At 49.8% G+C, this 26619-nt stretch overlaps 1 protein-coding gene across 3 annotated transcripts; it reads left to right on the forward strand.

Annotated features, from left to right (window-relative positions):
* The first annotated feature begins 9072 nt into the window (after positions 1 to 9072).
* TBC1D13 (TBC1 domain family member 13) lies at positions 9073 to 25971 on the forward strand. 3 transcript variants are annotated; one of them, XM_028107808.2, is made up of 12 exons: positions 9073 to 9209; positions 10203 to 10276; positions 11791 to 11831; positions 12429 to 12490; positions 12608 to 12707; positions 13523 to 13605; positions 16102 to 16261; positions 20262 to 20472; positions 21035 to 21198; positions 22102 to 22262; positions 22413 to 22470; positions 23331 to 25971. In XM_028107808.2, exons 1-12 carry the CDS (start codon positions 9187 to 9189, stop codon positions 23394 to 23396), a joined length of 1203 nt encoding a protein of 400 aa, XP_027963609.1. In that variant the 5' UTR covers positions 9073 to 9186; the 3' UTR covers positions 23397 to 25971. The 3 variants fall into 3 exon arrangements, with proteins under 3 accessions (XP_027963609.1, XP_087874883.1, XP_027963610.1); XM_088018757.1 differs by lacking the exons at positions 9073 to 9209; positions 11791 to 11831; XM_028107809.2 differs by lacking the exons at positions 9073 to 9209; positions 11791 to 11831; positions 12429 to 12490.
* The last annotated feature ends 648 nt before the right edge of the window (positions 25972 to 26619 follow it).

The following is a 26619-nucleotide window of genomic DNA, read 5'->3' on the forward strand; positions in this document are numbered from 1 at the left end:
CTGTTAATTTGTTTTACGTCAATTTGATTCTCAGTCCAGCTAGAAAGACCTTGATGGGCAGAGAAAATTCTTCCCAGTCACACTGGATTGTTCACTTTATTCTATTTATTTTTTTTTTTTAAGATTTTATTTAGGGGCGCCTGGGTGGCTCAGTCGGTTAAGCGTCTGCCTTCGGCGCAGGTCATGATCCCAGGGTCCTGGGATCGAGCCCCGCATCGGGCTTCCTGCTCGGTGGGAAGCCTGCTTCTCCCTCTCCCACCCCCCCTGCTTGTGTTCCCTCTCTCGCTGGGATCATGACCTGAGCCGAAGGCAGACGCTTAACTGACTGAGCCACCCCAGCGTACCTTGAGTTAATTTCTATAAATGAGGTGAGGTCGGGATCAAAGTTTATTTCCACATGAGTATCCAACTGTGACAGCATCATTTGTTGAAAAGAGTACCCTTTCTCCAACTAAGTTGCCTTTGCACCTTTGGCAAAAATCAGTTAATCTTATGGGTGGGATCTGTTTATGGACTCTATGTTTTGTTGATGTCTTTGTCTACCGTTTCGGTCTCACAACACTATGTAAGTACCTTCATAATTAATAAGTCTTGAAACTCCTTCATACTGTAGCCCTATAATTCTATAAAAATCAAATATAATTCTGTAGCAATATAATACGTCTTGAAGTTGTTAGGTGGTGGCGTAACTCCATCAACTCTGTTCCTCTTTTTCAAAGTTGTTCTGCCCTTTGCATTTGGTCCTTTGCATTCCATATGAACTTTAGAATCAGCTTAGGAATTTCTGGGAAGAAAAAGTTGCTGGGATTTTTATTGCGACTGCACTGAATCTCTAGATCAATTTGCAAATAATTGATACCTTAACACTACTGAATCACCTGCTCCGTGAACATAAAATCCCTCTCCATTTATTTAGTCTTTAATTTCTCTTAGCGATGTTTTGTAGTTTTCAGTGTAGAGGTCTTATGCATAATTAGTCCTATTTATCCCCAAATATCTCTTTTTTTGGTGCTATCATGGTATTTTTTAAATTTCCATTTCCAACTGTTTATAACTGGAATACAGAGATACCATTGTTCTAAATTTTCTTTTATTATTATTTATAATAACAAAACTAATTTTTTGAAAGTCTTATTTAAGTAATCTCTACATCCAACGTGCGGCTTGAACTCACAAACCCGAGATCAAGAGTCATATATTCTACTGACAGAACCAGCCAGGTGCCCCTAATAAAATTAATCCATAATAAATTATTATTTGTTACTTACTTTTAATTGCTTTTATTTATTTTGTATCCTGAAATCTTACTAAACTCACTTATCAGTTTGAGAGGCGTTTTTGTAGATTCCCTAGAATTTTCTATACAGACTATTGTTTTCGTTTCCTCGAACTTCTGTAACAAATTACTACAGACTGTGTGGCAGTCTATTCTATTGAGAATTCAGTTTATTTCATTACGTTTTTATTCTGTTAAAGATTCCTAACAGAATGTTTGTATCTATATTCACAAGGGATGGAGGCACCTGGGTGGCTCAGTCGGTTAAGTGTCTGACTCTTTATTTTGACTCAGGTCATGATCTCAGGGTCGTGAGATAGGGCTCCAGAGGAGGCCCACATTGGGCTCTGCACTGGGCGTGGAACCTGCTTGGGATTCTCTCTCTCTCTCTCCCTCTATCTCCACCCCCCCACAGCTTATGCCCACAGACTCTCTCTCTCTAAAATAAAAAAATAAATAAAATAAAAAATAAATGCATTTTAACAACTTTATTGGGATATAATTCATATACTACACATTTTTTAAAAAGATTTTATTTATTTATTTGACAGAGAGAGACACAGCGAGAGAGGGAACACAAGCAGGGGGAGCGGGAGAGGGAGAAGCAGGCTTCCCGCGGAGCAGGGAGCCCGATGCGGGGCTCGATCCCAGGACCCTGGGATCATGACCTGAGCCGAAGGCAGACGCTTAATGACTGAGCCACCCAGGCGCCCCCATATACTACACATTTAGAGTGTATGTTTAAAGTGAACAATTCAGGGACACCTGACTGGCTCAGCTGGTAGAGCATGGGACTCTTGACCTCACGGCTATGAGTTTGAGCCCCATGTTAGGCGTAGAGTTTACTTAAAAAAAAAAATAGAATAGGGCGCCTGGGTGGCTCAGTCGTTAAGCATCTGCCTTCGGCTCGGGTCATGATCCCAGGGTCCTGGGATCGAGCTCCACATCGGGCTCCCTGCTCGGCAGGAAGCCTGCTTCTCCCTCTCCCACTCCCCCAGCTTGTGGGTGCTCTCTCTCTCTGACATAAAAAAACTTTTAAAAAGTTAACTCAAGATGGATTGTAAACATTTTTAAATGGATCATAGACCTAAATGTAGAACTTAAAATTATAGAACATGTAGGAGAAAATCTTTGTGGTATTGAATTAGGCGTAGTTTTCTTAGATGTGACATCAAAGGAATGGCAGACTTTATCAAAATTAAGAACTCCTGCTCTTTGAAAAAACACTGTTAAGAGAATATAAGGGCAAGCCCAGGCTGAGAGAAAATATATGCAAATCAAATATTTTTAAAAGACTTGTACCCATTAAGATGGCCATGATAAAAAAAAAAAAGGAAAGTGTTGGTGAGGATATAGAGAAGTTGGAATCCTTGTGTACTGTGGGTGAGAATGTGAATGGGTATAGACATTATGGAAAAAAGTATGGTGGTTCCTCAAAAAATTAAAAATACAATAAGGGTTGGGGCACCTGGGTGGCTCAGTCGTTAAGCATCTGCCTTCGGCTCAGGTCATGATCCCACGGTCCTGGGATCGAGCCCCACATCGGGCTCCCTGCTCAGCAGGGAAGCCTGCTTCTCCCTCTCCCACTCCCCCTGCTTGTGTTCCCTCTCTTGCTGTGTCTCTCTCTATCAAATAAATGAATAAAATCTTTAAAAAAAATACAATGAGGGTGCCTGGCTGGATCAGTCCATAGGGCATGTGACCCTTGATCTTTGGGTTGTAAGTTTGAGCCCCATGTTAAGTGTAGAGATTACCTAAAAAAAAAAAAAACCAAAATATTTAATAATAATAATAATTAATAAAAATAGAATGTTAATTCCATATATGGCCCAGCAACTCAACTTCTAGGCATATACCCCAAAGCATTGAAAACAGTCTTTTTTTTTAAGATTTATTTATTTATTTGAGAGAGCGAGAATGAGAGAGAGAGAGAGAGTACATGAGAGGGGGGAGGGTCAGAGGGAGAAGCAGTCTCCTCTCTGAGCAGGGAGCCTGATGCGGGACTCGGTCCCGGGACTCCAGGATCATGACCTGAGCTGAAGGCAGTCGCTTAACCAACTGAGCCGCCCAGGCGCCCCCCCCCTTTTTTTTAAGTAGGCTTCATGCCCAGCATGGAGCCCAATGTGGGGCTTGCCCTCACAACCCTGAGATCCAGATCTGAGCTAAGATCAAGAGTCAGATGCTCAACCGACTGAACCACCCAGGTGCCCCTGAAAACTGAGTCTTGAAGAGTTATTGGTATACCCACGTTCACAGTAGCATTATTCACAACAGCCAAAAAGTGGAAGCAACCCATGTTGCGACAGACGGATGGATAAACAAAATGTGCACATCGGGCTCCCTGCTCGGCGGGGAGCCTGCTTCTCCCTCTCCCACTCCCCCCTGCTTGTGTTCCCTCTCTCGCTGTGTCTCTCTCTGTCAAATAAATAAATAAGATCTTTAAAAAAAAAGATATATGTATATACACATATGTACGTTATACATTGTATATATACACATTGTATACATATACAATGTGTATGTGTGTGTATATACATACACACAGTGGAATATTATTCAGCCTTAGAAAGGAAAAATTCTAACTCATGCTGCAACGTGGATGAACCTTGAATACTTCATGCTAAGTAAAATAAGGCAGTCATAAAAAGACGAATACTATATGATTCCACTTACGTGTATCTAAAGTGGTCAAATTCATAGAGACAGAGGGTAGAATGGGGGTCACCAAGGGCAGGGAGTTGGGGAAGAAGGAGAGAATGAGTTGTTTAGTGAGCACAGAGTTTCAGTTTTACAAGATGAAAAGAGATCCCGAGCTTGTTGGCACAACTTTGTGAATGTACTTAACACTACTGAACTGTACACTTAAAAATGGTTAAGATGGTCAATTCTATGCTATGTTTATTTTACCACCATTAAAAATAAAAATCAAATAGACTTGTATCCAGGAAATCTAAAGCATTCTCAAAACTCAATTTCAGGGGGTGCCTGGGTGGCTCAGATGGTTAAGCGTCTGCCTTCGGCTCAGGTCATGATCCCAGGGTCCTGGGATCAAGCCCCACATCGGGCTCCTCTCCCTCTGCCTCTCCCCCTTGCTTGGGCTCTCTCAAATAAATTAAAAAAAAAAAACTCTTAAAAAAACCTTGATTTCAGTAAGAAAGAAGGCAATTCAATAAAAAATGGGCAATAGATTTTAACAGATAACTTTTCTAAAGAACATACCTGAATGGCAAACACATGAAAGGATACTCAACATCATTAGTCTTAAGGAAATGCACATTAGAACTATAATAAGATACCACTACTCACCTACTAGAATGTCAAAATTAAAAAGACCAACCAGGGTTGCCTAGTTGGCTCAGTCAATTAAGCATCTGCCTTCGGCTCAGATCATGATCGCAGGGTCCTGGGATTGAGCCCCACGTTGGGCTCCCTGCTCAGAGGGGAGCCTGCTTCTCCCTCTCCCTCTGCCGCTCCTCCTGCTTGTGCTCTCTCGCTCTCTCTGTCAAATAAATAAAATCTTTAAAAAATAAATAAATAAAAATAAAAGACCAACCACACTAAGTGTTGGCGAGGATGTGGTGCCATAGGGACTCTCATACACTGCTCGTGTGGGTGAGAAACAATACAGCCATATTGGAAAATGGTTTGGCATTTTTAAAAAATTTAAAATTCATCCAGTCATTCCACTCCCAGAAAAAAGAAAACATATGTCCATATAAAGACTTGTGCATGAATGTTCACAGCAGCTTTAGTTGTAATAGAAACAAATGGAAACAACCCAAATGCTCATCAACAGGTGGATGGATAAACATTGGTGTATTCAAATAATGGAATCTACACAACAATAAAAAGGAATAAAGTAGGGCGCCAGGCTGGCTCAGTTGATAGAACATTCGGCTCTTGATCTCAGGGTTGTGAGTTCAAGCCCCACGTTGGGTGTAGAGATTATTTAAAAATGAAACCTTTTAGGGGCACTTGGGTGGCTCAGTTGGTTAAGCAGTCTGTCTTTGGCTCAGGTCATGATCCTGAAGTCCTGGGATTGAGCTCCACATTGGGCTCCCTGCTCAGTGGGGAGTCTGCTTCTCCTTCTCTCTCTGTCCCTCCCTCTGATCCTTCTGTCTCTCTCTTGCTCCCTCTCTCTCAAATAAACAAAATCTTAGAAAAAAAAATAAAATCTTTTAAAAATAAACACATACATGAAAAAAATTAAAAAAAGTAGTGAAGTGCTGATGCATGATACAGAATGCAAAATCTCAAAATAATTATGCTGAGTGACAGAAGCCAGATAAAAAGGAGCATACAGCATATGTTCCCTTTTATATACAATTCTAGAAAATGTAAACTAATCTATAGTGACAGAAAGCAGATGAGTGGTTGCCTGGTTGCGGGGGAGGTGAGAGTGTACAAAAGGAGGAAAAAGACAGAAGATAGGAAGGGCAGGAAGAATCTTTTGAGGGCGAAGGACATGCTTATTATTTTAATTGTGGTGATGGTTTGGGCGCCTGGGTGGCTCAGTTGGTTAAGCGACTGCCTTCGGCTCAGGTCATGATCCTGGAGTTCCAGGATCAAGTCCCGCATCAGGCTCTCTGCTCAGCAGGGAGTCTGCTTCTCCCTGTAACCCTCCCTCCTCTCATGTGCTCATTCTCTCTCTCAAATAAATAAATAAAATCTTTAAAAAAAAATAATTGTGGTGATGGTTTTACGGTTGCGTATATGCCTAAATTTATGTAAGTGTACACTTCAAATATGGGCAGCTTATGGAACATCAAATATATCTCAAAGCTGGTAAAACTGGATTAAAATGAAATCAGTGGGGGAGGGTCGGTGGGCGCCTGGGTGGCTCAGTTGTTGAGCGTCTGCCTTCGGTCCGGGTCGTGGTCCTGGAGTCCTGGGATCGAGCCCCTCGTCAGGCTCCCTGCTCCGCTGGGCTCCCTGATCGGCGGGGAGCTTGCTTCTCCCTCTCCCACTCCCCACTGCTTGTGTTCCCTCTCTCGCTATGTCTCTCTCTGTCAAATAAATAAAATCTTTAAAATAAAATAAAATAAAATGAAACCACCGGGGAAACTGGGTGAGGAGTACAAAGGATCTCTCTCTACTATCTTTGGAGCTTCCTGCGAACCTGTAGTATTCCTTTTTTTTTTAAATTAAAGATTTTATTTATTTATCTTACAGAAAGAGTGAGAGACAGAGCAGGGAGGAGGAGGCAGAGGGAGAGAGAGAAGCAGACTCCCCGCCGAGCAGGGAGCCCGACATGGGACTTGATCCCAGGACCCTGGGATCATGACCCGAGCCGAAGGCAGACGTTTAACCGACTGAGCCACTCAGGCGCCCCAAACCTATAGTATTTCAATATAGAAAGATAGGGGTGCCTGGGTGGCTCAGTCGTTAAGCGTCTGCCTTTGGCTCAGGTCATGATCCCAGGGTCCTGGGATTGAGCCCCGCGTTGGGCTCCCTGCTCGGTGGGAAGTCTGTTTCTGCCTCTCCCACTCCCCCTGCTGTGTTCCCTCTCTCACTGTGTCTCTGTCAAATAAATAAATTTTTTTTTTTTTTTTAAGAAAGTTAAACACAGGGGCGCCTGGGTGGCGTCTGCCTTCGGCTCAGGTCATGATCCGGGGTTCTGGGATCGAGCCCCGCATCGGGCTCCCTGCTCGGTGGGAAGCCTGCTTCTCCCACTCCCCCTGCTTGTGTTCCTTCTCTCACTGTGTCTCTCTCTGTCAAACAAATAAATAAAATCTTTAAAAAAAAGGAAAGTTAAAAACAAATTAAAAAATCGTATTAGTACTTGTTAAATTGCTCTGGAAAAAAACTGTATCAGTTTAACTTACTTTAAACCTGTTCGAGAGAGGTCTATTCTTCCACAGCCCAGTGACGGTGGGTGCGTGAAATGCCATCCAAGACGCAGAAGATGGTTGCTTAATTCATACTCATCTCAGTGTAAGCCCAAGTCATTTCAGGCTTTGGCGAAACATTGTTATTTCTTCTTTGAAGTACCTGCTTATAAGCTTTGCTGTCTTACCTCCTTCAGATGTTTTTTTACATGTTACCTCAGAGCAGCTTTCTGGACCCCACTATTTAAAATTCCAATACCCTGGGCACCTGGGTGGTTCAGTCAGTTGAGCATCTGCCTTTGGCTCAGGTCATGATCTCAGGGTCCTGGGATGGAGCCCCGCATCAGGCTCCCTGCTCAGCCGGGAGCCTGCTTCTCCCTCTGCCTGCAGCTCCACCTGCTTGTGCTCTCTCGCTCTATCTGTAAAATAAATAAATAAAGTCTTTAAAAAACAAACAAACTCCATATATGTTAGGAAGATTCACATTTTATCACAAAGGGTGTGTATGTTTTCCCCTACTGATGTTTTTCTTCTACTTTGCCACATTGAGATTTTAAATTTTATGTAGTTGTTTATCTGTCTTATCTTTCATGGCTTCTGGGTCTTGTGTCTCCCTTCCCTAAGATTATAAACATTTTTCTATATGTTCCTTCTAATCCCATAGATTTTCCCCTTGCAGAGCTCTAATTCATCTAGAATGTGTTTTTGTGTCAGATGTGAGGTAGAAATAGGACTTTACTTTTTTTATTTTAAATGATAGCCAACTGTCTGCAATTTTCTTAATATACCATTTGTGTTTTTCCTTGTCTTCCTAACGAACATTTTACAGGGCTGGCTGATACTCTTTTTTTTTTTTTTAAGATTTTATTTCTTTATTTGACAGAGAGAGAGAGTGAACACAAGCAGGGGGACCAGCAGAGGCAGAGGGAGAAGCAGGCTCCTCGCTGAGCAGGGAGCCCTATGCAGGACTCTATCCCAGGACCCTGGGACCATTACCCCAGCTGAAGGCAGAGGCTTAACGTCTGAGCCACCCAGGCGCCCCTGGCTGATACTCTTTTTATCTGGAAAAATATTCTTTTCCTGTTGTGCAATTATGACATTTATTTATTTCCTGTATTTCATACAAGAACTTAATCTTTGTATTCTACAGAAACATTTTGCTCAGTATCTAGTACACAAGTGGGAGCGGAAATCGTGGGACTGGCGAATAAAGGGACAGATCTGTGCGCGGGCTTCACGGAGCGGACAAGTCCTGAGAGCTGGAGGGTGGGTTTGAGGTTTCCCAGTCCGGGGACAAAGTTTTCACCCATCAGTGGATAAATAAAAAAAAAAAAAGAAAAGAAAAAAAGGAGAATTATGCACATATGCGCACATATGTGTAGAGAAAATCATTGTGAGGCTGCCAACTGTCTTTTCTCAGGAAGGATCCTGAAATCTTGGCTTTCTTTTTCTATTGTTCTGATACGGTAAATTTCATGTTCATCAACTCCAAAAGCCAAGGAAACGCTGAACAATAGTCCTGCTCATCCTTCCGATAGTTACTGAACACGTTATGGAGCCATCTGCTCAGTGTGGGCACTGTTGTCTTAGGCGTCGAGGACTCAGCAGTGAAAACACCCGCCTGGAGGCCTGGATAGTTTAGCAGGGAAGGTCCACATTCCCGAAACAATGACGCCACAGTTCATGGCCGGCGAGGGCCGGGTAAGGAAGAGGACAGGGTGACAGGTATACGGCATAGATGGAAACTGAGGCCCAGGGAAGCGCAAAGAATAGGCCGCGGGCGCACGGTCCGCGCGTCCTTAACTTGGGAGGCGGGGCCCGTGAGCCGGATGGGGGCGGGGGCGGGGGCGGGGGCAGGGGCGTGCTCCCGGCACCCCCGGGGCCCGACCGCGGCTGTGGGGGGAGGGGCGGCACGTGAACGGGGCGGGGCCGGGACAAGGGGGCGGTGCGGTGAGAGACGGAACGCGCGCATCCGCGTCTGCGTTTCCGGTCGGAGGCCTTTGCGGAGAGCCCCGCGTCCCTAGGGGGCGGCGGTGGCCGTGGAGGCGGCGGAGGCAGCGGGGGGATCCGGAAGTCAACACCATGTCGAGTCTGCACAAGAGCAGGTGAGGGCCGCGGGGGCCGACCCGGCCACACCAGTCCTCGTCAGGCCACCCCGTCTGCCTTGCAGAGGGGGGCGCAGGGGCGGCCAGGAGTCGGGGACCCCCTCCTCCCGGTAGAGGGTCTCGGGCGCCCACTTTCCAACCTTATTGCCTGCGGGCCAGAGAGAGCACGGAGCGGAGGCACCTCTTCTGCTTCCCGGTGTCACCCTGTCTCTCTCTCCCTCATCCTGGACCCCGGGTTTCCCTCTTCCCCTCGGGTCTTCCTCATCCAGGGCCTCGATGCCCTGTTCCCCAGCTCCCCATCCCCCACACCCCTCGTTTTTGTCTCCCCTGTTAATTCTCTGCCCCAGTACCCTCCCCTCCAAATGCTTCCCGTCCGCATGGCCCGTTTCTTACAAGGCAAGTTGGAGAACCTGGATTCTCCAGTCTCCCCTCCCTCAGGCCAAATCCCGCAGCACCGGCCAAATTTTGCTCACTCTTCAATTTTCCTCCACGACTTGTTCTTTAAACCTTTTGTCCTTGCCTGCGGGTGAGACCAGAGGTCTTCTAATGGTTATATTTTTGAGCCTGGAGAGCTGCGTGCCAATTACACAGGCCCGTTGTCTAGGGATCATGTTACTCCTGGTTCTTAGGGTTCCTTGAGTTCAGATAGTGGCCCCGTGGGCTGGGTCTGGCCAGCAGGAAGTGCTCAAGAAATGCTAGCTCACCAAGTATTAGAAATGTGTCTAATTTCATGATGTTCATTTGAGAACCTCTAGACAAGAATCTTTCTATTATGTTTCTGGGTTTGAAGAAGTGATCTGTAGTTCTATCGTTTCCACAAAGATGCCTTTGGCCAGTTCCTTGACTGAGCTTTGCTGTTTTTCTGTCCTGAAGGGGTGGGGGGAACAGGTTGAAGACTGGTGATAGGAGAGCTTTGGGCTTCAGGAGTGATCACGAAGTCTGTCACGGTGGGGTTTGGGTGTGCTTCACTTGCCTCCCCATCCCGCCTTCTAGGATTGCAGATTTCCACGATGTCCTGAAGGAGCCCACCATCGCCTTGGAAAAGCTTCGGGAGCTCAGTTTTAGCGGTAAGCGGCAGCTCTCCGGGTTCAGGGTTTCCCTAGAGCAGCATTTTGTGTGGTTAGAATGGAGGGGAAGGTACCCAAGGCCACACCTGGTCAGTTCTGGGGGCCAGGCTGCCACCTGGGGCCTTCTCCAGATTCTGTGACTCTGGAACAACCCTTGACAACCCCTGACCGCCAAGGGCATGCCTGTGGGCCCTGGATGTTTCCTGGCGTTTAAGTGGTGCTTGCTGCTTGCTGCTTGCCGAGGGTAACTGGAGAGGGCTGAACGCAGGAGGCTGGAGCCACTGCAGTGTCTGCCTCACTCCTCAGCAAACTTCCTGTGTTGTAAAATTTTGGTTAGCTGCGGAGCGGTTCCTGGTTCTCTCCCAGGCTTGGATATCAAAGCTGACTCAGGCGATTGTGAACTTTTGTTAAGGCCTTGAGACCCTGACTCTAGGAGCTGAACTTCAGCAGTGTTTGACTTTGCCCTCCCCGGCCTGGTTACCCTTCCTGCACAGAGACTTTTGCTTATCTTTTAAAATACCCTAAGGTGTTCTGTGCAGGTTCTTGTTAACTGCTCGGTCCTTGTGACTTTGTCAGCAGGGAATTCTTGAGTTGCTCTTCTCCTCCCCGTACAGATTCTGAGGTGGGGGCACTAGCTCCTGATCACGGCATTCGGGGTCCTAGAGCAACAGCTGCTTTAGCGAGCTTCCTGACAGTATTGCAGGAGGAGTTTGTTTTTTTGTTCAGGAGTGGTATTTAGACCCCGAAGACCTTGAAGGGTCATGGGATGTGTATTTGAAGAATCTACCAGGCCTCGGGGGAGCCATTCCGGGGGAGTGGTTGAGTTTGGGCTGTAGAGTTAAGACAGACCTGTGTTTGACTCCTTGAGTGCTCTGTCATTACAGATAGGTTTCTTTATTTGAAAGATGAGAACAACGATGCTAATCTTTCCTATTTACTAGAGTTCCAGTGAGGATTAAGTGAAGTAGTGTCCATAAGGCACAAAGCACTTTCCATTTATAGCTTAATTTATGTTCCACAAATATTTATGGTATGCCTTCTGTGTGCTGTGCCCCGTGCTAGGGACAGGGACTATAAGACACATATGGCTCTTGTCTTTCTGGGGCTTACTCAGTGGTTGAGGTTACAGATGTTAAATAAATACACAAACTATGCTAGACAGTCCCGATTGTGATGGACACTATGAAGGAGAAGTCACGGAACCATTGTCGTTCGTAACAAGAGATCTGACTTTGATTGGGAAGAGGTGGTGGCGGGTAAACGCTGCTCTGAGGAATGAGAAGGTGTTATCCTCAAAAGAACATTCCACAACACGGAGCTCTGGGCTGGAGGCAGGGGTCATAGGGAGAAATACACAGGGTTAGCATCCAGTCCAGTCATCTTTCTGACAGAAGATGATCCTTGAGGAAGTACTTCTTGCCCACTCCATTCCCTGCCAACTGGCTCTGAGGTGGCGGACTGGGGGGTCTGGGGACTCTGGCCTGGGGCGTGACTCTTGCCTGCTGTGTCCACAGGCATCCCCTGTGAGGGCGGACTGCGGTGCCTCTGCTGGAAGGTGGGTGTGCCTGGGCTGGGGCGTCTGCTCTGCCGAGAGTCCTTGGGTTCCTGCATGGGCTGCCCCCACCCCGGCTCCTCCTTCTTGTTCTGCGCCTTTCCTTGCTTGTTCGAGGAAACTTTTCTGGGAAGTTGTGGGTTTTCTGTTCTTCTTGGCGTTCCCTCCAGGATCCCCTTGGGGATGGAACGCTTTGTAGTGCCAGCGAAGTCTTCTTCCTGGTCCATACAGTGCAGCAGAAGTGATGCTTAATGGCACCAAAAAAAAAGGCCATGCTCTACCCATGGCTCTTAGCTGAGGTGGGAGCCAAAGACCAGTGTCTGGGTTTCCAGCCTCTTTGAGCAGCAGGTTTGATTATCATTTGGAAGAGTCTGTGTGAAGAAAAGCAGGGGAAAGGGCTGGTTTGGGGTAAAGGAGGAGAGAGGCAATGGAGAGCAAAGGGGAGGCTGCCCCCAGCCCACGCCTCCATTCGTGGGTTTCAGCCCATCTGGTTTTCTCTGGGCTTTATTAGACGTTTTCCTTGAGGCTGGTCAGCTTCCGTCTACTGTCTGGGGTTGAACTGGAGAGTCGCCAGAGCTTTGTTCCTCTCCCTCTGTGCAGATTCTGTTGAACTACCTCCCCTTGGAAAGAGCCTCATGGACCTCCACCCTGGCCAAGCAGAGGTGAGACCATGAGAAAGGGGGATGACAACAGGTCTCGCCTCCTGTTGTTACTTCTCTGGTCCAGGCTTCCTGGACGGGACCTTTGGGATCATCCGTCTCTCCTCTTCTCTTCCACAGGGAGCTATATTCTCAGTTCCTGAGGGAAATGATTATCCAGCCTGGCATTGCCAAGGCCAACATGGGTGTGTCCAGGGAGGATGTCACCTTTGAGGACCATGTGAGTAAGGGTGGCAGCAGGGACTGAGGCTACAGAGTAGGGAGAGGTGCAGGCTTTGGAGCTGGCAGGTCCCCCCAACCCCAGAGGACAGGTGTAGCCAATGTGGGTCCCCTCCTTTCTGCATCGGGCTGCTCGGCCCATGAAGGCTGTTGTCTCTCCCTTCTGTTTCCCAGGCCCCGGACCCAGTGAGGAATGGAAGTCATAGCTTGGGCTCTGAGTGTGTGCATAGCACTGAGCCTGGTCCTCCGTGTGGGCTCTGTCTCCTTTCCTCCTCACCTCCGTTCCCTGGGGAAGGTTTTGGTTTTATAGTTGAAGAAAGTCAGAGCAGGGCAGGCATGAGAATAGACTATCTTCCCGTGGCCGGGAGGAAGCCTCATTCTCTCCTCAAATACGGAGCCCCTCCCCTGTGCAGGAGGTGGGGAGATGGATGGACCCAGGCCCTTGCTCTGAGGATTAGGATCGGCGATTCAGAACGTTGATGAATCAGATTCGAAGAGACCTAGTGGTACAGCGTGCATTCACTCAGCAAGCGTTGGGCAGCGCCTGGTGTAGGCAGTGTTGGAGAGCGGCAGCCGCAGACGGAAAGGACGCTCCCTGGCCAGCAGGGGTGTCGTCAGAGCAGACTGCAGGGCTCTGCTTGGAGTTGGGACGTGGCGTGGGAGGCTCCCCGTGTAGCTCACAGGCTGTCTCAGAGCCTCAGCGGGGCCTCTGGTGGGATTGTGGGTTCGGGGCCTCTGTTCAGGCCCCCAGACTGGGGTCTGCCCCCTGACGTCCTAGTCGGACCTGGGACAGAGCAGCTGATTCTCTCCCCACAGCCGCTCAACCCCAACCCTGACAGCCGGTGGAACACGTACTTCAAGGACAACGAGGTGCTGCTGCAGATTGACAAGGACGTCCGGTAAGCGGGGCCCTGGGGGTCAGGGGCTGGCCCATGGGACTGTCGGGGAGTTTCCCAGTCCTGTGGTTTCTGGCCCACGCCCACAGGTGGGTGTTGGAGGAACTGGTGGGTCATCCAGTAGGTGGGTCCAGGCCCTAGCGATGTTGGCCTGTGAGTGGGGCTGGCAAGTGAGGCGAGTGCCTGATGCTCTTTTCTCCCTGCTTCAGTGGCATTGGTGCCCTAGGCAGGTATGGGTTCATCTGACCGTTCCTGGAGCAGATACCGAGGCCCTACTATATGGCAGGCTCCGTGCCAAGCTCCGGGTTGAGCATGGAGTCGACAGACATGGTCCCTCTTAGGAACTTAGAACCTGGTGGGGAGGACAGGAAGACAGTCGTTCAGCAAGACAGATCTTCCGAGTAACTAGCGTCTGTGGTAAATGCTCTGAGGGGAGAGTTCAGGGTGCTTTAAGACTTAGGGGGAAGCCGGGACACCTGGGTGGCTCAGATGGTTAAGTGTCTACCTTCGGCTCAGGTCATGATCCCAGGATCCTGGGATCGAGCCCCGCATCGGGCTCCCTGCTCAGCCGGGAGCCTGCTTCTCCCTCTCCCTCTCCCTCTGCCTGCCACTGTGCCTACTTGTGCTTTCTCTCTCTGTCTCTTTGTCAAATAAATAAATAAAATCTTAAAAAAAAAAAAAAGACTTTGGGGGAAGCCTTGGCTGAGGTCTCAGGAGTGGGAGGCCTTGGGGAAAGAGGGAGGGAAAGGTCGTGGTTGGGGGAGCTGCCTGCAGGAAGGCCGTGGTCAGCCCACGGAAGCACGTTCGAGGAGCAGTGTGAAGGCCAGTGTGCTTGAAGCCACACTAGAGGGAGGCAGGGGTTGGACCTTGGACTTGATCCCGAGGACATGGGGCAGTCGTGCAAAGGTTTTAAGCATAGGAGTGACAGGGTCAGATGTGTGTTTTTTGAAAAATTGTGAGCTACAGTGTGTATGTGGGTATGCTTTTCCACTTGGCAGAGAAATGTGGAAACACGCTTGTGCTGTCCTGTGGGGTTGGTGGGTCTGGCAGCAGGCGGGATCTCCCACAAGGCCGCGTGAGGAGCTGGAAGGGAGGCTTGTCTGCAGTGGGGCTGAGTGGTTGGAGCTAGGGTTCTGGAGTCTGTTTTCCTGGTTTCAGTTCCGCCTTCATCGGGTGTTAGCTGTGTCCCCAGGCCCTCGACACCCTGGGTGCTGCCCTGCCTCTGCTCATTTTGCCCAGGCCCATCTTCAGAAGGCCCCAGTGGACACCCAGCCCAGTGTGGCTCAGCCACGATGCAAAAGGGCTCGTTTCCTGCATTCTCAGGCTGGTGTTGGGGCAGCCTCTGTCCACAAGGCGTCTTAACATTTGGGAGTCAAGAACCACATCTTGAACCCGGTTCTAGAGAAACAGGTTCTGTCTCACGCTGGTAGCGATGGTAGCATGTTGCTCAGTGTTTCTGGAGGGCAAGTTTGCAATGTGCTGTGTGTAAGAAGTCTGGAAAATGTGCCTCCGCTGCCGTACGTACACGAGAAAAACTTGGTGCCCTAAACTCACACTGGTTATGCCTCAGTTACACCTCAGACCGGAAACAAAACAAAACCAACTCAATCACATTCTAGAAACCGTTTCCCACCTTGATTTTTCCTCTCCTTCTGTCTTGGACATCTTCCTGTGTCAGCTGTATATGCTGTCCTGTTGTACGATATGCACTGTAGCCATTTCAAACCACACTACATTGAACACCCTGTGCATATTAGATAATTTTTTAAAGATTTTATTTATTTGGCGCCCGGGTGGCTCAGTCGTTAAGCGTCTGCCTTCGGCTCAGGTCATGGTCCCAGGATCCTGGGATCCAGCCTCGCATCGGGCTCCCTGCTCCACCGGAAGCCTGCTTCTCCCTCTCCCACTCCCCCTGCTTGTGTTCCCTCTCTCGCCGTCTCTCTCTGTCAAATAAATAAAACCTTTAAAAAAAAAGATTTTATTTATTTATTAGCGCATGCGTGCATGCACGCACAAGCAGGGGGAGTGGCAGGCAGAGGAAGATGTAGGCTCCCCACTGAGCAAGGAGCCTGATGTGGAACTAGATCTCAGGACCCTGGGATCATGACCTGAACTGAAGGCAGACGCTTAACTGACCGAGTCACCGAGGCGTCCCTAGATAAATATTTTTGACATGGAGAGATGTTTGTGGTTTAAGAGAAGAGTTGGATTATAAGACCATAAGGACACTTTAAAAATTTATATGTGTATCTATTTGCAGATAACACATAAGAATATGGGTATATTTTTGTGTGTGTGTGTGTATGTGTGTGTATACATATATAACAAGTGTATTGCTCTTTAAAAAACTAAACTTTTAAAAATAAAATGTTATTTTTTAAAAAACACAGAAAAACATGCCTCCTGGGATACTGGAGCACGCCCCGCAGTAGGGTGCTGATGGAACGCCCCAGACCCCCACCCTGAGTAACAGGACTCTCCCCTCTTCCCTCTTGACAGGAGGTTGTGCCCAGACATATCTTTCTTCCAGAGAGCCACCGAGTACCCCTGCCTCCTTATCCTGGACCCCCAGAATGAGTTCGAGACCCTTCGAAAGCGGGTGGAACAGACAACACTGAAATCCCAGACAGTGGCCCGGAACCGGAGTGGAGTCACAAATGTGAGAGCCAACCTGGGGGCCCCAGGGACTCCCTGCAACAGCCTTTTCCTCCAGGCTTCCCATGGAGCCCTGGCCACTGGCCGTCGGGCCTGTGACCGCCTGCCCTGGCAGCTACCCAGAGCGACTTTGGGTAACATGGTTCTGCTGGGTCCCCGCCTCTGGGACTCTTTCTTCAAGTCAGGTGTCAAAAGCTGGGTGTAAGGGGTGCTGGGGGAGGGCCCTGCTGTGCGGTGAAGGAGCAGCGGAGGAGATGGCTCTTGAAAAAGTAATTACACGTTGATGGGAAAGTGGTGGGAGCAGTGATGGTGGTGGGGAGCTGATCGGGCCTGGGTGTCCAGGAAGACTTCCCTGAGGAGGTGACATTTAAGCTGAGTGTCCAAGAACTAGGAGGAACGCTCATTCCAGGCGGAGAGGAGGGTATAGTGGAGGCTTCAGGCAAGAGAGAGCATGGACTGGTGGGGTCCAGCCTGGCTAGAGGCAGGCCCCTGGAGGATGCTGGCAAGATCAGGGGGTGAGGCTGCCTGGGGCCTTTGTTCTGAGGGCTGGGGAGCTTTGCAGCACTCCAGGCAGGCCAGGAACACGATTCGAGTCTGCCTTTGTAACAGTTGCCGTGGTCCCTGTGGGGCTATTGATCGGGGAGTAGAATGGAGGTTGGGAGGCAGCTGCCTTGTCCAGGCAAAGGCTGGTGAGGGCCAGGGTAGAATGGGCGGGTAGAGCTGAGACTTAGGAGCTAGAATTTTTTTTTTTAAGATTTTATTTTTTTAAGGAATCTCTACACCCAGCGTGGTACTCAAATTTACAACTCTGAGATCAAGAATCACATGCTCTGCTGACTGAGCCAGGCAGGTGCCCCAGGAGCTAGAACTGATAGGACCTGTGCTGGCCAAGTCATGCTGAGCAGCTGAATCCCGTTCTTCTAGCAGATTCCGTAACTCTGAGAAGCTGCCTGTAGCTAGATGAAGCATATTATCTTATTCCTTAATTTACACCTATGCTTTGGTACGTGGAACTCCCAGCTTGTTCCTCAAAACTTTCCATTGTCCTCCAACAGTGGAAAAATTCTTCTCTGTAATCTCTACAAGCTAGTGATAGATAATATTGCAGAAGCTTTTGTCCCCCCAAGTAGAATGAGTGATCAAGTCTCTGTGTCTCTAGGAGAGCAGCCATTTTCTGCTATAGGGGTGACAAGGGCAGTTATAGCTGATCCCAGGGTCCCCCGTGCCTAGGACAGAGTTTCGTGGGCCGGAGGGTGCAGAACGCATGGTTTTGTGGGCAACTCTTTTACTGCTGATATCCTGGTTACAGGGCAAGGTGGAGACCTAGCTTCATTCATTTCACTATAGTAATTGGAGTCTGAGGGCCAAGCTCTTAGCCACTTTAGGTTTCGATCTGGTCCTGGTGGCAGAGAACCTGACCAGAGGCTTCATTCCTGGACCTCGGGGCCTGTGGTTGGACAGTTCAAGTTGACCACCCATCTGACTTTGGGGCAGTAATACCGGCTCACCTTCCTGGGCCTCCCATCTCCTCTTCTATAAATTGGGCATAATCATTTCTATCCTGGCTTTTGAATTGCCAAGAGGATGAAATGAGGTCATGGCCGTACAGATTTTTGGAAGGCTGGAAAGCACTTCTCTGAGGTCTTGGCCTCAGGCTCTGGAGTCAGTCAGTCTGAGTTCGAGTCCTAGTGCCACCATGTGATGCGAGCCTTGATGAGAGACCTAACGTTTTTTTTTTTTAAGATTTTGCTTATTTATTTGAGAGAGGGAGAGTGAGAGAGAAAGAGAGCACGAGCAGGGGGAGGGGCAAAGGGAGAGGGAACAGCAGACTTTCAGGACCCTGAGGTGATGACCTGAGCCAAAGTCAGATGCTTCACCAACTGAGCCACCCAGGCGCCCCGAGTGACCTAACATTTCTGAGCCTCAGTTTCCTCATCCTGAAAATAATGCTGAGCAGATATTGTAGATTATACAGAGGATTTAATGGCGGAATTCTTGTAGAGCACCGTCTTGCACTTAGAAAGCTCTCAGTAAATGTTGGTGATGTGTGTGTGAGTACATGTGTACACACGTGTATATGATGGGAGACGGACTTTGTCTTCAGGACCCTGTGTTCTAGGGTGGCAGCATACGCTGTCCCTGCCTGCGTTGGCCTGTAGCTGTCTCGCACTGGGAACCCCAGGCACCTGAATCTTTGCAGAGCCCCTGAGGCTTCTGCTGGCACCCCTGCTGGAGACCTCGGCTCTGGTGCATGAAGATCTGCCCTGTAGCAGGGATCCTCTTATATTTATCTCCCAACTTTTTTTTTTTTTTTTAAGATTTATTTTAGAGAGAGAGAGAGTGAGAGACAGTATGTGCATGCATTCAGGGGAGGTACAGAGGAAGAGGAAGAGAATTTCAAGCAGACTCCCTGCTTAGCATGGAGCCTGATGTGGGGCTGGATCCCACAACCCTGAGATCGTGACCTGAGCTAAAACCAAGAATTGGATGCTTAACTGACTGAGCCACCCAGGCTCCCCCCACCAACTTTTTCTTAATGAAAAATCTGAGGAGTGCCTGACTGGCTCAGTTGGTAGAGCATGTGACTCTTGATCTCAGGGTTGTGAATTCGAGCCCCTCACTGGGTGTAGAGATGACTTAAATAAATAAAATTAAAAAAAAAAAAAAGGAGAATCTGAAACTTCCAGAAAAGTTGAAAGAAGAGTACAATGCCCAACTATATACTTCCCACCTAAATTCAACAGTTGTTAACTTTTTGCCGAATTTGTGGGTGTATTCTGTATAGATAAAGTTGCACATGCCCTGACCCTCACCCCCAGGTATTTCAGCAGGCATCTCCTGGGAATGAGGACATCCTCCTCACCACCATCACATCTATGAAGATTAACAGTAATTCCATACTAACACCCAATATCCAGTCCATGATCAGAGGGTCCTCCGTGGTGCTGAGAATATTTTTGTTGTTTGACTTCCCAACCAGGACCCAGTCAAGGTGTATGTGTTGCATTGGGACGTTATGTTTCTGTAGTCTTCTGATCTGGAGGCAGCCTCCACTCTCCCCCCAACCATAGTATTTGACTTTGTGAAGAGTCTGGGCCAGTTGTCTGTTTTTGACATATTTAAAGGTTTGTTCTTGGTTTTTTTGTTTTGTTTTTGTTTTTGATTTATTTATTTCAGAGAGAGAGAGAGAGAGCACAAGCATGTCACGTGAGCAAGTCGGGGGAGGGGCAGAAGGAGAAGGAGACAAGCAGACTCCCCGCTGTGCAGGGAGTCTGACCCACAGCCGATGCAGGGCTTGACTCCAGGACCCCGAGATCATGACCTGAGCCGAACTCCAGAGTTGTGTGGTTAACCAGCTGAGCCCCCAGGTGCCCCTATTTAAAGGTTTTTTAAAAAAGTAAAGTATGGGGCCCCTGGGGGGCTTAGTCAGTTAAGCATCTGCCTTTGGCTCAGGTCATGATCTCAGGGTCCTGGGATCGAGTCCTGCATCAGGCTCTCTGTTCAGCGGTGAGTCTGCTTCTCCCTCTGCCTCTGTGATCCCTCTCCCTCTGTGGTTGCTTTCGTTCTCTCTCAAATAAATAAATAAAATTAAAATAAATAAAGTATAACTTACATGCAGTAGAATGCACAGATCTAAAGTATACAACTGGATGAACTTTTTCTTAGTATATACCTTGTAACTGCCAACCCAATCAAGACACTGAACATTTCCATCATCCAGAATGTTCCTTAATGTCCCTTCCTAGTCAGTACGCCCTCACCTCAGAGGTAAGCATTGTTGTAGCTTTTATCACCATAAATTAGACTTCAGTCCAACTGTCTCGTGGAATATCCCACATTCTGGATTTGTCTGCTCATTTCTCCTCATGGTATTGGACACGTTCCGCTTTGCTATGTATTCCCCATAAGCTGGAAGTTGAGTCTAGGCTGAATGGCAAAACATTTCTAGTGAGAACACATTATCTGTCATGCCACCCACCTTACGGGCTCCTCTCCTCCTGCAGATGAGCTCCCCACACAAGAACTCTGCGCCGTCATCCCTGAATGAGTATGAGGTGCTGCCCAACGGCTGCGAGGCCCACTGGGAGGTGGTGGAGCGCATCCTGTTCATCTACGCCAAGCTCAACCCTGGCATCGCTTACGTGCAGGGCATGAATGAGATCGTGGGGCCCCTCTATTACACCTTCGCCACCGACCCCAACAGCGAGTGGAAGGGTAAAAGGGCTCTTGGCTGCCCACATCCCTCACGTGGCTCCCTAGAAAAATGGACCAAGGAAAGCCAGGATAATGGGCCTTATCAGGCTGTGCAACTCACTTCCCTTCTCTGGGCCTCCATCTCCCCTCCATCAGATGTGAGGAGTTGATCTGGATGGTCTCTTGAGATCCTTTGCAGCTCAGGCTTTCTAGAATGTTGGAAGCTTACTGATTTCAGTATTTATAGCTGAAATCCTGGTAGAGGAGATGAGATGTACATATAGGAAGCTGAATGATTGACAAGGAGTTAAATAACGATTGGAAAGATGTCATCAGAAGAGCGTGTGATAGTTGCTAAGCGAAAGTACAGTGTTGCCAGAAGACATGAGAAGACATGATGTCCTTAGTGTGGGGGTGGAACATGGTCAAGGAGAGAGGAGGGCCTGAGCCTAATCAGAAGGGTGGGTGGCCTAGAGAGGCTCGGAGGTAAAGAGGGAAGCTGTCACGTACATGGGAGATGGGGTGGGACTCGGGCGAGCATCAGTTCCCTTGCAACTGCCTTCCCCCTGCCCCTGTCGCCCAGAGCACGCCGAGGCAGACACCTTTTTCTGCTTCACCAACCTCATGGCTGAGATCCGGGACAACTTCATCAAGAGCCTGGACGACTCACAATGTGGTATCACTTACAAGATGGAAAAGGTGTACTCCACCTTGAAGGACAAGGACATGGAACTCTACCTGAAACTGGTGAGGAGCCCCAGGACCCCTGGGCCAAGGCAGACAGCCAGGGGCACAGGCAGGGGGCCTCTGGAGCACCCCGGGCCAGGGCAAGGTCTGGCATGAGGCTGGGGATGGAAAGTGGCCGCTCCCGCTGGGGAGTGCTGGCCTGAGCTCTGTGGTACAGCTGGGAGACTGGGGCAGCCGTTGATGTGGGAGCTTAGCAGGCTGGGTGTGAAGAGGAAGTTGCTAGGGTGTCCGTCGTGTGCCAGGCACGGCGCAGGGCATTTACCGTATGCTGAATGACTTGAGCCTGGTAGTAGTCCTCTTGAGAAAAAAGTACGAACGTCATTTTTAAAAAATGAAAAATAATCTAAAAAGTTATTGGAGTGGCATTTCCTGTTTATTTCAGAAAACAGTTTTGTGAAGAGAAACTATAACAAAAATCGTTTGAACAAAAAAATACATATAAACAGGTCTTTTTAAACAGATACAGAATTATGCTTTTGCTCTTTTGTCAGTTTTTCAGTTAACGTTCACTGGGGCTGACCAGAGGGCTCATCTCTCTGGGGAATGACGGCCCTGTAAGGCTGTGGTGTGGAGGAAATAAATGATCTATTTCACATGCTAAGCACAAGGCCAGGCTTATTAGTAAGTGCCCGGTAATGCGTCTGTCTGCCCCTAAATCCAAGGTTATAATCCGTACCCTATTTTAAAAGAATTAGAGCCATCGTTTGTAAATCTAGAGAGCTTACATAAAAGCTTGGATTTCTGGCTTCTCTTGCAAAATTGGAAGAGCTGGCGGCACTGGCTGGCGGCTGCCCCTCAGCCGGCCCCAGTGCTATCGCCCACTCAGCGTGCCCGGCTGGTGTGATGGGCCGCGTGGCCCTGCGTGGCAACCGAGCACCCCACCCCACACCTCTGTCTCCCCAGCAAGAGCAGAACATCAAGCCCCAGTTCTTCGCCTTCCGCTGGCTGACGCTGCTGCTGTCCCAGGAGTTCTTGCTGCCCGACGTCATCCGTATCTGGGATTCCCTCTTCGCCGATGACAACCGTTTCGACTTCCTCCTCCTGGTCTGCTGCGCCATGCTCATGTGAGTGTGACGGCCAGCAGAGGGGTGGGTGGGGGCTGCCCTCATGAGGAGTAAGCCACTGCAGGTGGGGAGGAGGGAGCGGGAAGGGGCCTGCTGGGCCTGCAGTCTGCGGCCCAGGGTTCCAGCACCTTCACTGCTTGTTTTCCTCAGACTGATCCGGGAGCAGTTGCTGGAAGGGGACTTTACCATAAACATGCGGCTCCTGCAGGTAATGGGGTTTGGAGCGGCGAGCTCCATCTTGAGCCATGAGGCACATACTTACCGAGCAGCCACCCACGCCAGCTGCTGTGACAGGCTGGGGTTAGGAACCCTGAGACATAAGCGTGCAGACGCCTGAGGCGGATCTGGTTTGGATCTGGGTTTGAATCCCACTTCTGCCACTTGAGTGTGGTGTCACCTTGAGTGAACGACTCGGCGTCTCTGGACCAGACGCTCTACAGGAGTTCATTGTAGCTGGGACATAGCAGCGCCTGGTCCATCGTAGCGCTTGGTGGTGCAAGGGCTCTGACTTCGGGGAGGATAGGGGGGCATAATGGTTGAGAAGTGGGAGCAAAAGCAGACAGCTCTGGGTCCACGTCTTCGTGCCACTGTGCTAATCGCCTGACCCAAGCCAAGTGACAACCTCTCTAGGCCTTGCTTTCTTCAGTGCCTGGCCTGGGGTTGGTTTTCAGCAATCGGATTGGCCAGGTCTGTAAAAGAGGCCTAGTCACAGTCTCTTTTTCCTCAGACCGATGAGGTGACCCAGTGAACTAGTGCATGAGCAATGTCTGGCCCACTCTCAGGCTCGTTAGGAATGGCACGTGGGTTTGAGGGCAGGAGAGAGATGCGGGGGAGGGTGGGCCTAGTCCTGAGGAAGGGGCTCTGATACTTTCTGGTGCTGGTTGGGTTGGGTCAGCTAGGGCTGCAGTGGTTTGGGCAGAATGGGGTATCTGGTAGCCTGTGGTCCCTGTTCCTGAGGCCCAGGGCCCAGCATGGTGACAGGGCCCAGTGGGAAGGGCGTTGGTGTGGCAGAGGTGGTGAAGGGTGAGCTGACTTCAAAGGCATATTGTTGACTTTTCCCATATCTAGGATTACCCCATCACAGATGTCTGCCAGATCCTACAGAAAGCCAAGGAACTCCAAGACTCAAAGTAGCCTGCTGGCAAGAGGCCCAGTTTGGGAGAGAAGACACGACCCCTGTGCCCTGGCTTCTGGGACACACAGGAGCCTCTGGGATCCCAGCCAGCCCGAGGGGAAGCTGCAGGACCGGCCCACTCCAGGCCGCCTCATCTGGCTCCCTCACCCTAGGCCGCTCCCGCTGGGGGCACACTGTGCCATGCTCCTTTCTAACCACCCAGCCCTGGCTCCCTCCCTGCTCTTCGACCCGGAGGCCTTTTGCCCAGGCTGCCGAGCAAGGCTGGAGCTCATGAGGTAGTTTCTTGGAGCTGGGGCACACTGGGGGCACTGGGGGCCGGCAGGGGTCCTTCCCTGCCTCTGCTGCTCCCTTCGCCCTCTCCTGCTCGGGTCTTCTGGGCTCTGGTTGCAGGAGGTACTTGGCAAATGAGCCAGTACCACTTCTTCTGGGGCTTGGTGCTTAGGCTTCTCTAAGGTGGGGAAGGTGACACTGTGAAGGAGCTAAGAAGCTGCCAGGCCCAGGTCACACCCTCTGTCCCTCTCCCACTGAGTGAGTTTCCGTCTGTAGTCATGGGTGGGTGTGTCTGTGTGTCCTCATCCACCAGGTATCTGCTGCTCCTGCGTGGGTGTTGGGCAGTGTGTGTGTGAGGGGGTGGGCTATCTGTGCTCCTTCGAGGTCTGTCTTCTCTGTCCTCGTACCCTCATAGAGTGTGTGTGACTGTCTCGCTCTGTCTGCCCCTCTCTCCATTTCCCTCTGCCCTTTTCTCTTGGGGTGCCTTATCCCCAGCCTCTTCCCCCTCCTGCTCCCCTCCATTGCATGAACCCCAGAGACAGAATGAGGAGTCTGGCGAAGTCCCTGGGGGTCAACTTTGGCCTGTTCCCATCCCCAGCCCTAGGTCCCTGGGTCCCACAGACCGGGAGGGAGGCCGTAGTGTCTCACTGGAGGGCCCTGAATCTGCTCCCGACAGAAATCTTGGGAACCAAAAGCTGCTGAGAAATGGTGGCCCACAAGGCTTTGGGCCCCTTACCCTCCTTTCTGCCCAGGGTTGGAAGAAGGAGACGAGGGAGAGCTGAGTCTTCCAGAGATGCCCCCTAAAGGCCCTTGTTTCCCGAAGGAAAAGGGCACAAAAGTGGTACTGTGCCAGGGGTTGGGATCCAAGTGCTTCAGAAGAGTAGTCCTTCCCATGGCTTCCAGGTTCCAGCCCAGGGCGGTGAGTCCCATAAAGGGCAGGTGGGGCCAACGGGAGCCTCCCTGGGCTAGGGGTAGCTGAGCTTAACAGCCTGGATCCTTTCGGTGCGAGGAAAGGCGTGTCTCCCCCAAGCAGGGTGAAGGAGCTCCTGGCCCTTCCCTGGTCACCTGCTTGAGCTCTTCCCAGGATTTGGGGCAGGGGCACTCTGGGCGGAAGCAGCTGGCTTCTCTTGCCACTGGGCTGTGCAAGGAGTGGGCTTATTTTGACCAAGCCCCTCCTCCTCTTGTGAGGAGGCAGGTGGTTTGGGTCTGGAAGGCTGGGCAGTGTAGCAGGGGGTCCTCAGCCTGTCCTCGGACTGGCCAGCGGTGGCCCTCTTGTCCCCACCGCCTTCCCGAGTCAGGCATCCAGGACTTTGGGCCAGGAAGAGCTGTCCGCCAGTGGCTCCTATCCCAGGCTGTACCTTGGATGCTGCTGGGATGTTATGCACATGCCTTTTTGCCTCCTCGTCTCCCAACACACAGTATTTGGGAGATTGTTTACTATTTATTCAGACCCCTGGTTATTTATTGCAGACTGGCTAATGCTTGACTTGGAGGTGAAGGGTGGGGCCGGGAGGGTAAAAAGCAGTTGGAGACAGTCTTCCTGACTTTGCAAGGTCAGAGTCCGCATCCTCTCCCCCTGCCTCTGGCACCTTCCTGATTTTCCAGCAGTTCCTGGCTGGGAGGGCTGTGAGCTCCGTCCTGGAATTGAGGGTAAGGGATGGGGGGAGGGCTGCTGTTGAGAGGGCTGGTATCGTCTCTGGACCACAAGACCCCAGCATGGCGCAGAGACACACTTCCCAACAGCCTGGCTCGGCCTCTTGCCAGAACTTGTCAGCTGGTGGTTCATTCCCAACTTTGACCCCTTCACAGCCTGAGGCTTGGGCCCCAGCCTGGGGCCCAGCAGACTCTGCCCAGGACACCTGATGCATTCCCTCTTGCCTGTCCCCCCTGCCTTCCCTCCTGGGGCCATACTACTTGAATCACTGCGTCTGATTCGCCTCAGTGGTAGGCTTAGGTCCAGTGCTCTCTCCTTGACTTTGGGACGAGGGTCAAGAGCACAGGGACCGTGTGCAGATTAGGCTGCACTCCCCAGTGGGATACTGCCTGGGGAAAGGGCAGGCCCTTGGTGATTCCCCCTTCCCAGACTCTCCAGAGAGGTGCCCTGAGAGCCAGAGTGCCTGAGGCTTCCCCATTGGGAAGCTGCCCCCAGGACTTTGGACACTTAGAGATTGGGCTATATGAACTCAGCAGGTCTCACTCTGGGGTCCGAATGTGAGTCTGCTTTTGTTCTTTTCATCAGTTTTATTCCTTGAATCAATGCTGTTGATGACAAGTTGTCTTTAATAAATCATGTGTTCTTTGCAATGGGCATTGGTGCTGTGATGGGCTGAAACCTTTGAGACCTCAGAGAAGGAAAAGCCTGAGCAGGGGTGGAGTCAGGAGACTCAGAGTGGGCAAAGAAAAAGGCTGGGAAATTCTTGTTGGAAGAGTCTATTCAAGTCTTCTCGTTCAACCACAGCGATTTGCCGCTGGAGGCCAAGGGCCAGTGGGCTAGGGAAGGAGGTACTATGCCACTTGATTACACAGCAAGTTATTTTTGAGATTGACAAAACTTCCAAATAAAATCCATACTACGCACAGTCTAGAGAAAATCACTGAGAATATGTTAAGTCTTCGCTACATCGTTGTCATTTTCTTGATACACTTTTGTGTACTGTCTCCCCCTTCAGGTTAGGTGGTAATAAGCAAGTTGCTGTATGATGTTAAAAATATATTTACGGGCTATATAGTATTCTCATATGCTAAAAATGTCTTGAATCCAGCCCCTATCTTGGAATAGTTTGCTTATTTCAGCCTCTGTTACAAGTAATACCATGGGGAAGCTTTTGTGTTTAAAATCCTTGCATTCCCGATTCATTTCCCCAGCTCAGTCCTCTAAGTAGGTTGAAAGGTATGAACCTTTTTTTTTTTATTAAATGATTTTATTTATTTATTTGACAGAGACACAGCAAG

Source organism: Eumetopias jubatus, unplaced genomic scaffold (genome assembly GCF_037043125.1).
Source record: "Eumetopias jubatus isolate StellerSeaLion01/CBP00866 unplaced genomic scaffold, mEumJub1_p1.0 scaffold_15, whole genome shotgun sequence".
Classification (NCBI taxonomy): Eukaryota; Metazoa; Chordata; class Mammalia; order Carnivora; family Otariidae; genus Eumetopias; species Eumetopias jubatus.

What these genes read in the sequence shown, in the direction of transcription:
- TBC1D13 (XM_028107808.2), top strand. Translation starts at nt 9,187, where the DNA reads ATGTCGAGTCTGCACAAGAGCAG. An exon ending in ACCGGAGTGGAGTCACAAAT is followed by an intron (nt 16,262 to 20,261) that starts GTGAGAGCCAAC and finishes CTCCTCCTGCAG; the next exon opens with ATGAGCTCCCCACACAAGAA. An exon ending in CCCCAACAGCGAGTGGAAGG is followed by an intron (nt 20,473 to 21,034) that starts GTAAAAGGGCTC and finishes CCTGTCGCCCAG; the next exon opens with AGCACGCCGAGGCAGACACC.